At 57.0% G+C, this 12,380-nt stretch overlaps 3 protein-coding genes across 3 annotated transcripts; 2 read left to right on the top strand and 1 right to left on the bottom strand.

The window, feature by feature from the left end:
* Positions 1 to 2,123: 2,123 nt before the first annotated feature.
* LMH87_004142 (uncharacterized protein) lies at positions 2,124 to 6,429 on the top strand (the record flags this gene model as incomplete). The annotated part of the gene is made up of 2 exons (XM_056195317.1): positions 2,124 to 2,905; positions 2,973 to 6,429. 2 exons carry the CDS (start codon positions 2,124 to 2,126, stop codon positions 6,427 to 6,429), a joined length of 4,239 nt encoding a protein of 1,412 aa, XP_056048957.1.
* Positions 6,430 to 6,705: 276 nt separating this feature from the next.
* Positions 6,706 to 7,588, top strand: LMH87_004143 (uncharacterized protein; the record flags this gene model as incomplete). The annotated part of the gene is made up of 3 exons (XM_056195318.1): positions 6,706 to 7,095; positions 7,161 to 7,320; positions 7,383 to 7,588. The coding sequence occupies 3 exons, from the start codon at positions 6,706 to 6,708 to the stop codon at positions 7,586 to 7,588; spliced, it is 756 nt and encodes a 251-aa protein (XP_056048958.1).
* A 245-nt stretch (positions 7,589 to 7,833) lies between these two features.
* LMH87_004144 (uncharacterized protein) lies at positions 7,834 to 9,495 on the bottom strand (the record flags this gene model as incomplete). The annotated part of the gene is made up of 1 exon (XM_056195319.1): positions 7,834 to 9,495. The coding sequence occupies one exon, from the start codon at positions 9,493 to 9,495 to the stop codon at positions 7,834 to 7,836; it is 1,662 nt and encodes a 553-aa protein (XP_056048959.1).
* Between the last annotated feature and the right edge of the window lie 2,885 nt (positions 9,496 to 12,380).

Below are 12,380 nucleotides of genomic sequence, written 5' to 3' on the forward strand. Positions count from 1 at the left end.
TTCGTACGGGGTGGGGCAGTCCCTTGAACCAGGATTTGTGTGAATCTATTTTGGAGTACAAGTGAGATATGATGAGGATGAGGAGGCACAAAAAATTTCAAAAAAAAGAACAGGCCAGAGATGGGGGTCGAAGACACTTCTGTCGAAACTCTCAGACCTGCCCTACCTGTGGTCTTTTGCGGTTGATGGGCTCCACACCAACGGCTCCGCGCCCGGCAATCCAACAAGTCCAGAGTCCGAGATGGCTCGGGATAAGAACAGGTCGGCGTCGCCAACAAGAAACGCCGGCGATCTGAGGGCCGTTGGTTCCGTCAGAGGGGGGGAGTCTCAGATGTGAGTCACCCAAGCCCTTTGTTTTTTTTTTTGTCTCGTTCTTCTCGCCTTTCCCACGTGGAGGAGACGCAGGGCGCGGGAAAGACGGCGCCGCTTCTAGAAGTCGAGAAAATATCGCCGATGACTAAGCGCTCTTTCGGACTCGCTTTTCGGTGGGGCGCCGGTGCTGGGTCCCGTCCCACGTCCTCATCACTGATGGGCAAGATCAGGCTGCTGGGCAGGGTCTTATTTTTTTTATTTTTTTTTATTTAAGATTTCTCCTTAAATATAGGCAAATGCGAGTGCGACCGTCGGGCATTGATGACGCCCTTTCGTCGCGACCACCTCAAGTCCGAAGCGGTTGTTGGAGTTGCGCCGCACTCCTGCTAAAGTTCGTCCGTCCATGGTGTGCGTGTGTGTTTCACAGTCGAGACGACGACACCAAGACAGGACGACACCTTCATCGATGCAAGTTTCCGGCACTAAATTTAAAAAAAGCCACCCGATCGCGACCATTGTACAAGTAAAGCCCGAGGACAACTGTCTTGGTGTCGATCATATTAGTCCCGAGACAATCTATGCACAACAATAGCGCGGGTTGCCATTTTGGCAAAGCCGTCTTTAAATGTGAGCTGACGCCCTTTGGGCATCAGATTCCAGCTGCGGCGTACTGGTACTGTCCCCAGCTGCCCCAGCTCAAAAGCGATTCTAGAAAATAAACCCTGCTGGTGAAATGCTTGGCGTGACTAGCGCTTGCATTACCCGACCTGTCAACGTCCGCTTAGTCATGCCGCTCTGTGACATGTGAGTCGGGCTGCGAACGGCAATGTTGAGCGCACAGAGGAGGAGAAAAAAGACAGAAACAACAGACCCGCGGACTTTAAAAGTACAAAACTGCGTAATCAGCGAACGAGCGGATAAGGCGTGCTCAAAATGCAGCCCTATGGCAATGTCGGGGTGTCTCAGCGCCGACGCCGTCCAAACGCCGCGGGTGTCGGGGAACCAGCGGCGGATGAACCGTACGACGCGTCCCCCCTGGGCCCCAGTAAATCTCTTTTGTATTGTTTCTAAGCAGCCCCGAGAATCTGATTAATCCGCTCATCCCACTAGCGTTGCCGGAATTACGAGATTTCCCAACACGTTGGCTGGCACGTTGGATCTGATTAACGGCAACTGCGCATTGTCAAAGCGAGGACGGCAAGGGGGATGTCAGGGGTGACTAAGCGGTTCTTCAGCCCCGGCGAGGGCCGTTGACGGCATCCCAAAGAGGAAATTCCTCTGTGTGACCCCGGCTGTGGCCGGCGTTACCCACCGCCGCGCACCACAGCGCAGCGGGGCGACAAGGGCTCCTGTCACCGCGTTGTCTCCAGCGAGCGGGAGGAGGGAAAAAAAGTTAGTTTTCCCGCTCCATCGTTTCTTTTTTCGTAGGAGCCAGTGCAAATTCACCTGATTACGTTGGTTTCACAGGCGGCAAGCGTGCGTTGTCCACAGTACCATCCCCGCCGCCCGAGCTACCCGCCCGGTCTATTTGTTCTCGGGCCCGAGTCCTCTTGCATGTGGAGCAGCAACGACATCTGGGCTTTTTCCATGACGAGCCGCTTGCAGGGTCACTTAAAACATTGCTTCTCCCATCATCCGTGCCAGGCCTTATCACTTCTTTTTTTTATAACAAACCCTGCAAGCCCTCTCCCATCCCTTCCCCCATTGGGATTAAAAAAACATTCTCTTCAAGAATACCGAAACCTTGCCTTGCATCCACGATAACGAAGTTTGCGCAACAACGCCACTCTTCTCTCTTCACTCACGTCACCATGGGGGGCTCTGAGACGCCCACCCTCAACGGCAATGCTCCTGCCGACGACGACAGCGGCAGCGGCAGCAGCAACCACTGGCATCTCAAGCACAAGGTCGTCGCCACCGACGCCCGCGACCGCGCGTCGGGCTTCCCCCGGCGCGAGCTCGGCGTGACCTGGCAGAACCTGACGGTCGAGGCCGTCAGCTCCGACGCCGCCATTCACGAGAACGTGGGCTCGCAGCTCAACATTGTGCAGAAGATTCGCGAGTCGCGCCACAAGCCGCCCATGAAGACCATCCTCGACAACGTCCACGGCTGCGTCAAGCCCGGCGAGATGCTGCTCGTGCTCGGCCGCCCCGGGTCGGGCTGCACCACGCTGCTCAACATGCTCGCCAACAACCGCCGCGGCTACGCCAGCGTCACCGGCGACGTGCACTTTGGCTCGCTCAGCGCCGACGAGGCCAAGCGCTACCGCGGCCAGATCATCATGAACACGGAGGAGGAAATCTTCTTCCCCTCGCTGACCGTTGGGCAGACGATGGACTTTGCCACGAGGCTCAACGTGCCCTTTACGCTGCCGCATGACACATCGGACCCGGAGGCACACAGGGAGGAAAGGAGGAACTTTTTACTAGAGTCCATGGGCATTGAGCACACGCATGACACCAAAGTTGGCAATGCATATGTTCGTGGTGTTTCTGGTGGCGAGCGCAAGCGTGTCTCCATCATTGAGTGCTTGGCCGCCAAGGGCAGCGTCTTTTGCTGGGATAACTCGACTCGAGGTCTCGATGCTAGCACGTAAGTTTACACCCGTCTAACGAAACCTCACTGCCCTGATGGGCAACTCGCTAACATGGCTTCACAGCGCCCTCGACTACGCCAAGGCCATCCGCGCCATGACGGACGTTCTCGGCCTCTCCTCCATCGTCACCCTCTACCAGGCCGGCAACGGCATCTACAACCTCTTTGACAAGGTCCTCATCCTCGACGAGGGCAAGGAGACCTTTTACGGGCCCCTGGCCGAGGCCCGCCCCTTCATGGAGGAGCTCGGCTTCATCTGCGAGCCCGGCGCCAACGTCGCCGACTACCTCACCGGCGTCACCATCCCCTCGGAGCGCAAGGTGCACCCCGACAAGCGCGCCAAGTTTCCCCGCACCGCCGCCGCCATCCGCGACGCCTACGAGGCCTCGCCGCTGCGCCCGCGCATGGCCGCCGAGTACGACTACCCGACCACGCAGCAGGCCAAGGACAGCACGGCCGATTTCGAAAAGGCCGTCGCCGTCGAGAAGCACAAGGGCATCCCCGGCGGCAGCCCGCTGACCGTCAGCTTCCCGCAGCAGGTCCGCGCGTGCGTCAAGCGCCAGTACCAGATCATCTGGGGCGACAAGCCCACCTTCTTCATCAAGCAGACGACCAACATCATCCAGGCCCTCATCGCCGGCTCCCTCTTCTACAACGCGCCGGGAAACACGGCCGGCCTGCTTTCCAAGTCGGGCACGCTCTTCTTCTCGCTCCTGTACCCCACCCTGGTGGCCATGTCCGAGGTGACGGACTCCTTCAACGGCCGTCCCGTCCTCATCAAGCACAAGTCCTTTGCCTTTTTCCACCCTGCTGCTTTCTGCCTTGCGCAAATTGCCGCCGACATACCCGTTTTACTCTTCCAGACAACCACCTTCTCCCTGATTCTGTACTTCATGGTCGACTTGGATCGCTCAGCCGGTGCCTTCTTCACCTACTGGGTCATTGTCCTGTCTGCCGGCTTCTGCATGACGGCGCTCTTCCGCGCCATCGGCGCCTTGTTCAGCAGCTTCGACGCCGCCTCCAAGATCTCCGGTGTCGTCGTCACCGCCGCCTTTCTGTATGCCGGTTTCCAGCTGCGCAAGCCCGAGATGCACCCCTGGCTGGTCTGGATCTACTGGATCGACCCTCTGGCGTACGCCTTTGACGCTCTGCTCTCCAACGAGTTCCACGGCAAAATCGTCCAGTGCATCGGAAACAACCTCATCCCCAGCGGGCCCGACTACGTCAACTCCACGCACAGCGCCTGCGCCGGCATCGGCGGCGCCCGGCCCGGCAAGTCCATCATTCTCGGCGACGACTACCTCGCCTCGCTGTCGTACAGCCACGCGCACATGTGGCGCAACTTTGGCATCATCTGGGTCTGGTGGGCGCTCTTTGTCGCCGTGACGGTGTGGGCGACGTGCCGCTGGAAGTCGCCCTCGGAAAACGGCCCGAGCCTGGTCATCCCCCGCGAGAACAGCAAGTACGTCGCCATCAACCCGCTCGCCGCCGCCGACGAGGAGAACCAAAACGCCAAGGAGCGGCCCGCGTCGGCGGACGGCACCCCGTCCAGCACCGAAGAGGAAGGCAGCGACTCGCTCCAGAACAAGCTGGTCCGGAACACGTCCATCTTCACGTGGAAGAACCTCTCGTACACGGTCAAGACGCCCTCTGGCGACCGCCTCCTGCTCGACAACGTCCAGGGCTGGATCAAGCCCGGCAACCTGACGGCGCTCATGGGATCCTCGGGCGCCGGCAAGACGACGCTACTCGACGTGCTCGCGCAGCGCAAGACGGACGGCACCATCACCGGCTCCGTCCTCGTCGACGGCCGCGCGCTCCCCGTCTCGTTCCAGCGCTCCGCCGGCTACTGCGAGCAGCTCGACGTGCACGAGCCGTACGCCACGGTCCGCGAGGCGCTCGAGTTCTCGGCCCTCCTCCGCCAGAGCCGCGAGACGCCGCGCGCCGAGAAGCTCGCCTACGTCGACACCATCATCGACCTGCTCGAGCTCAAGCCGCTCGCCGACACGCTCATCGGCGACGTCGGCGCGGGCCTGTCGGTCGAGCAGCGCAAGCGCGTCACCATCGGCGTCGAGCTCGTCTCCAAGCCCAGCATCCTCATCTTCCTCGACGAGCCGACCTCGGGCCTCGACGGGCAGTCGGCCTACCGCACCGTCAAGTTCCTGCGCAAGCTCGCCGCCGTCGGCCAGGCCGTGCTCGTCACCATCCACCAGCCCTCGGCACAGCTCTTCTCCCAGTTCGACAGCCTGCTGCTGCTCGCCAAGGGCGGCAAGACCGTCTACTTTGGCGACATTGGCGCCCACGGCCAGACCATCAAGGACTACTTTGGCCGCAACGGCTGCCCGTGCCCGCCCGAGGCCAACCCGGCCGAGTACATGATTGACGTCGTCTCCGGCAACGGCGGCGGCGAGGCGAACCGCCGCGACTGGAACGAGGTCTGGCTCGCGTCGCCCGAGTACGAAAAGATGACGGCCGAGCTCGACGGCATCATTGCCGACGCGGCCGCCAAGCCCCCCGGCACCGTCGACGACGGCCACGCGTTCGCCACGCCTATGGGCGAGCAGATCCGCGTCGTCACGCAGCGCATGAACGTCTCGCTGTGGCGCAACACCGAGTACGTCAACAACAAGGTCATGCTGCACATCTTCTCGGCCCTCTTCAACGGCTTCTCCTTCTGGATGGTCGGCAACTCGTTCAACGACCTGCAGGCCAAGATGTTTGCCATTTTCCAGTTCATCTTTGTCGCGCCAGGCGTCCTCGCCCAGCTGCAGCCGCTCTTCATCAGCCGCCGCGACATCTTCGAGACGCGCGAGAAAAAGTCCAAGACGTACTCGTGGTTCGCCTTTACGACCGGCCTCATCGTCTCCGAGATGCCGTATCTGGTCGTCTGCGGCGTCATCTACTACCTCTGCTGGTACTACACGGTCGGCTTCCCCGGCGCCTCGTCGCGCGCCGGCGGCACCTTTTTCGTCATGCTCATGTACGAATTCCTGTACACGGGCATCGGCCAGTTCGTCGCCGCCTACGCGCCCAACGTCGTGTCGGCAACGCTGGTCAACCCGCTCATCATCGGTGTGCTCGTGTCCTTCTGCGGCGTCCTCGTCCCGTATGCCCAGATCCAGCCGTTCTGGCGCTACTGGATGTACTACCTCAACCCCTTCAACTACCTCATGGGCAGCATCCTCACCTTTACCATGTGGGGTGGCGACGTCCACTGCAAGGAGAGCGAGTTTGCGCGCTTTGATCCGCCGAGCGGGCAGACGTGCGGCCAGTATCTCGAAAGCTATCTGCACTCCCAGGGCCCTGGCGCTGTTGCCAACTTGGTCAACGCCGACGCCACGTCGGACTGCAAAGTCTGCACTTACACCAAGGCGCAGGACTACTTGCGCACGCTCAACCTCAACGAGTACTACTACGGCTGGCGAGATGCGGGCATCGTCGTTCTCCTGTGCTTTAGCTCCTACTTCCTCGTGTACGTTCTCATGAAGCTGCGAACGAAGCGATCCAAGCAGGCAGAGTAACAGGCTCTTGCCAACCATCATTCCCTTTTTTTCTGTTCTTTTTGTCACTAGACTATAGATTCCGTACATATCCTAAGAGATAGAGACGGCGGTAGCATTTGCATTGTAAAATAGACTATACATCAGCATTAATACTTACAAGGTAGACTCAAAATCCACTACTGCGCAGCCTGCTTTGCTTCTCGTGATTGTTAGTTCGTTGGAGCCTAACGACTAGTGCGGGGGCGACCAAGTAAACGCTCGTTGACGATCCAACTTGACCAAAACACACGCACCATGCCGCCGACAATTCATCTAATTCGCCATGCTGAGGGCGCTCACAACCTCAGCTTCGATAACCACGGCCTGCATGACCCTGGCCTCACAGACCGCGGCCGGGAGCAAGCCGAAGAGCTTGCTGTCCGGATCACTCGGCTGCAAGCCGACGGCGGCGTCGACATTGGTCTCGTACTCGCCTCGTCGCTGCGCCGGACGCTCATGACTGCGCTCGCCGCGTTTGCGCCGCAGCTCGCCCGGAAGCAGCCCGCTGTGGTGAACGCGTGGCCCGACGTCCAGGAGGTGAGCGACCTGCCGTGCGATTCGGGAAGCGCGCTCCCCTTGGTCCAAGAAGAGTTTGGCAGCGAACTCGTCAACTATGACATGGTAGAGAATGGCTGGGAGCTCAAGGTACGGTCTATACTGTTTTGGTCTGATTTGATCGTGTGACTGTTGACTTACCGCGAACGAAACAGCAAGGAAAGTATGCCAACACGGCCCCCGCAGTCACTGCGAGAGCGCAGGCCGCGCGCGAGTGGTTGAAGCAGCAACCGTGCGAGCATATTGCTGTGCTATCACACGGCTGTTTTTTGCATTTCTTGACAGAAGACTGGGAAGGATCTGATTCACCGCAAGGTAAGCACTACCCCGTCACTGAAAAGACGCAAGGTCCAAGGCCAACATTGACGGGAACCAAGGTACGAGCTGGGGCAAGACGGAGCTGAGGTCATTTGCATTCTCCTCAAACGATGAGGACGAAGCCGCACTAGTCGAGACATCAGAAAGCAGAGAGCGCCGCGGGTTTGCTACTCCGCCACCAAGCGCAGAAGAGCAGAAGCGTCTGCGCGAGGCTACACTCGAGACATGGACAGAATGGGGAATTCTCCAGAGAAATCAAGCATGATAGATGCATTGGACAAAAAAACTTGTGTTGAGTACCATATATAGACGATGCAGGAACAGTGCGCGGCATAGAGCCAGGTATAAAAAGTTGATTCTGTGTGTTGAGCGCGAACACTTTGTCAATGCGCTTCATGGGCAGTACCAAGAAAATAAATCAGGAACAAACTCGCTTGCGAATGGTATGCAGGAAATCTCAACCAAAAAAAAAACGCCACTAGAGCAGCCGAATGACAAAACAAACACTTTTCACTGCATGTGACCCTTTGGTATCTGGGCTCGCTCCCAATTCCTGTCACCGCCACGCTTGCCTCCGAGCTTCATCAGGTGCATCATACGGCCCCAACAAATCATGCCGTTGCGGCCCTTGCGCTCCTTCATTTCCCAGCTGCCGCCGGCTGGGAGCGATTCGTTAGCTACCCAAATTTCCTCGGTAAAGACGTCGCCTTCTTGGACTGTGCGATGTGGATTAAAGTCTGGGCGGCCCTTGACCCATGTATTAAACGCCTGCAGCGGAATCCAGATACGTTCCCAGCGTTTGCTAAGCAGAATCCACGAGAGCAGCTTAGGCTTGTACGTGACGCGCACGTACGGGTTGAGAAAGGTTTCAGTGTCAATAGCACCAGCTTTGCGAGCCACGGTCGTCACGTCAGCCAGGAAGAGACAGCATTCGCACGAATCGGCAAATATTTCTGGCTCATAGCGGAATCGGATTGGTACCTCAACAGGCATCGGCGCGTCAGGATCAATGATGTGGGCAGCAACATCTTGAAAATTGGGTGTTGGTAGTGATGTTGAATTGGTGTTCTGAACCCATCTTGCCTGCATGGCAACCATGCCAGACCAGCAAGCGCTGACGCGGACGGCATCGGTGTTACCTAGCATATCATGGCGCGAGATGGCATTTCCAGCCGTAGTAAAAACAGGGTATTCTTGAGAGCCGACCTCGTAGCCTTGGGCATCGCGCGTAGCGTAGGAATCATAGAAAATACCCGGAGAATCGTAATCCATGGCGCAGGCGGATAGGTAGTGGGTGTGACCGCTGTCGTCGGCATTGGTGGAAAAGAGGAGTTGTGCAGCGTCAATGGGGCGATAGTAGACATCATTAAGAAACAAAACTTTGTCAAAGGCGCCGACAGACTCGTTGAAGCGATCGAGGGGCCGCATGGCTCGATTGCGCAACTCGGTGAGGTAGGCCAATCGTTTCATTCGCTCGGAACCGTCGGGCATGGTGATGTTGGGAAACTGTGAGAGATCAACGTGCTGCTCATGAGCGAGGTCGCTCCGGCAAGGCAGCCGTTGGCGGAAGTTGTAGAGAGCAGCGGAACCGGCGGGCGCATTATTATTTTCGTAGATGGAAACGAAGGCGTTCTCGGGGCCGATGAGATTGACGACGTCGAGCAATTGCTGGCCCCATTGCCCGCCAAGCAGGCTTCCATCCTTGTCATACATGGAAGCGACTATAAATATCTGCTCGTTGTGCGGGTTGGCACAGCCGGTGCTCGGGGCAGGCCCGGGGCATCTTTGCTCAAGAATTTTGTGCTGGGCCGGAGGGTCGGTGTGTGACGGGAAAATGACGAGTACCGAGAAAGCTATAATGGTAAAGCTGAGGACGTAGAGTTTGAGGAGCACTACAAGCTGGCGCCAGACACCGCATCGGATTTGGCATCGAAATTGGCATCCACGTTGGCGACGCAAGTATCGAGCCGCACAGCAGCCTAGAAATTCTAAGGGCGCCGTGGCGGCAGCTAACGGCGAGCGCGATCTGGTGGCGCTTTTGTCGTAGGACTTTGCCACGACGATGTGGCAACCGGGTTCATTGCTGCCCTCTTCGAGTTGGATAGGCTGATCAAGCCAGTTCTCGCTAAGAAAAGGCACCGATTCGTCCCTCGCGAGGGAGCGCGAAGGCATTTTGTCAAAGAAAAGGGTCGCCAGCGAGGGTATGGTTGGCCAGTTGTCGTAGCACACGACCAGAGCTTGGTGTCGTATATCGGAGCTAGGGCCGTTTGAGGCTAGAAGGAGTGTAATCGGTGGTAGAGCTTGGCCGGGGAAGAGAGTGACGAGAATGAGCGAACGGACGGTAATGAAGGCTGAACAAATGCAAATGGATAAAAAAAAAATTAAAAAACGAGAGCGCAAAATGGCGACGGCCCGGCAAACCAGGAACGACGTCTCGATCGTCGCGAGACGAATGAATGACTTGCGTGGCACCTGGCAAGCAAAAAAGCAAGAGCTAGGGGGTGTCTACTCTAGCTTACGCGGGAGGGGGGGTGGAGGTGGAGGAAGAAGGGGTGTGAACATGGGTGCCTGGCAAGGTAGTCGATGCCTGCATTTCATGACACGCTGTAGTAATGAAAAACAACTCTGTCAGAGCGGATGGAAGAAATAGGAGATGAAGAGAAAACGCCACTGGCTGCTCTTCTCTATTTACATCATTGAATAAATGCTTACATTGATTAGCTAGAAAACTGTTCTAGGCATCTAGCGAGCCAGCCAGGGCCAGCCAGCAAAGGTAGGTATGCACATACGTAACTTACTCGCCCAAGGCGCCCGCTTGTGCCAGCCGATCTCGTTGTGGAGAAGAGGCCGTCACCAAGCTAATGAATTGTTAGGTGCATGCGTCACCCTGCTTACTTAGTACAGCGCTACGAACGGTGAACTGTTGACTGGGGAAGCACAGCTGGAAGCCTTTTACCTAGGGGTGCCAAGGGTTACTTCCGTGGACTCTTCCCCTGATCAAGGCAACCAAGTTGCCGGCCGTTTCTCAGTTGTCAGGAAATATGCACCGGGCAGAGGTACCAGTGAGGCGGCTGATCAAGTTGCAGCTATTAATTCGGCACAAGGTGTGGGTTATTTACAGGTAACAGGGGCCACAGCTGGGAAGTTGGGATTGGCACGACCAACGGGATCCTTTGCCGCTAACGTTGACACGCTTCGTAGGGGGGGGGGGGGGGGTTGAACAACACCTGGAGGCAATTTTTCCCTGGGAGAAAAAAACTTGTCAAACAAACGAAAATAAAAGTGCTCGTCGCATGTATTGGCTCTCACACGATCAACGCTCAAATGCGTACTGGCCGGCGGGTAGGCTACTTGTGGGAATGATGAGCGCACTGACTTGGGGCACCATGATAACCCTCTCCTCCACAAAACTGATGATGGGATGGATCACAGTTGCACAGATAGGGCTGCGAGGCAGTTGGCGGGTACACAGCAGTAGGCGGGTAGTTTTGCAAAGACCAGTGTGACTGGTGATGCATGCTGGCCTTGCGTGGCAAGTTGCCAAGCTTGCAAGGAATTGGAGCATGTTCGTAAAGCCTACGCAACACCCATAGTAACAAAGGAGGTCTGGGTCTTCTTGACCACCTAGCGAGCCCCGTCCCAGAATAGCATTGGGTGGACAAATATTGCATGCTTGTACAACGGGAGTCGTGCAAGCAGCCTGCCTCTGATGAGCATCCCCACTGGGTGGTGGGTGTAGGTGAGCACGCGACAGCACGAGCCAACACTCAGCCCTGCCTGCTCCATTGCTCCAGTAATAAATGTGCAATTTCTCAGATAGATACTCCGTATCCGTACTGGAATAACCAGAAATTTGGCAATCACTACCAGTAAATTGCCTCCATTTTCCCAGGGGCTTTGTTCCTTTGTGCATGCAAAGCCTTGGGTTTCCACACCAGCCGCGCCCCAACACCAGACAGCGACTTCAGACAACTGTGAAACGGCGCGTCAAGTTTTTGGCGTCACGAATCGCAAACACAGCGCAGCCTGACATGACGTTGACCCCGGTCGGATTAACCTCGTCGCATTCTGGCGACGCTTACTCCACCCCTAGGGCACGACGGTGACGATCAACCTACACGGCATGTGGCTGAGCAAAACCTCGCCGTCTTTCCCTGCCCCTGCATTGTGTTACTCTTGTTGAAATGAAAGCTTTTTGATAGAAGCTCCATCAGCATCTTGTGATTGGAGAAGGAGCCAAGAACTTTATTCTCAAATCCGTCTGCCAAGTCACCGGGCCCTCCCCAACTCGAGCGACATCACACTCGCACACTGGCCCATCACATTCACATTGCTTTGAGTGCTTCACACCGCACACTGTGATGCACCTTTTGGATCGGTAGGATCAGCAACGGAACGCGTCACGAGAGGAAACAACGGCCAGTCAATTGTAAACGACAATCATCGACAGTAGAGTCCACCCGCAATGTCCTTTTTTGCATCCACAAAATACTCGCCCGAACTCACACAGTCGTTCGTGGCACTCTCTTAAGTGCTGGTGTGGACCGAGGCATACGTAAGCTCTCCCACGGCCGACACCTCTCACGCCCGGTAGCCGCTCCAGCACATCCTGGATTCGAGAGAAAATACCCAATACTATATTTATACTTTAGACAGCAGCCTACTAGTACGTTCGCTAGTCGCCTCGCGGCTTGCGTTGGCGGCGGCGGACGTACCTAGCGCCCTGGCTGCCTTTCGCGCGTTGCACAACCACCATTCCAAGACACGCCAAATAGCTATTCTTAGATTGACTGGACGCAATTACTTGTTTCTCCTCACGGCTACGCAATCGATTGCGTGGCCCTCAGTCGCCGTTGTCTCGGCGAAGACTGTCACCTGTCTAACGTATTCGGACTACCGCATCTTGTCCCCTTGTCCAGGTGCACATTGGACCATCGCTCCACTGTGCGCATTCCGCCTCTGCATCCCGCATCCCGCTCCCACTCCCACAAACGAATCCTTCTTTTGTCCTCTCAGAGACAATTCTCAGGAGAAACCCGATGCTGTAAATATTTATT

The sequence above is a fragment of the Akanthomyces muscarius genome, chromosome 2 (genome assembly GCF_028009165.1).
Source record: "Akanthomyces muscarius strain Ve6 chromosome 2, whole genome shotgun sequence".
Taxonomy (NCBI): Eukaryota; Fungi; Ascomycota; class Sordariomycetes; order Hypocreales; family Cordycipitaceae; genus Akanthomyces; species Akanthomyces muscarius.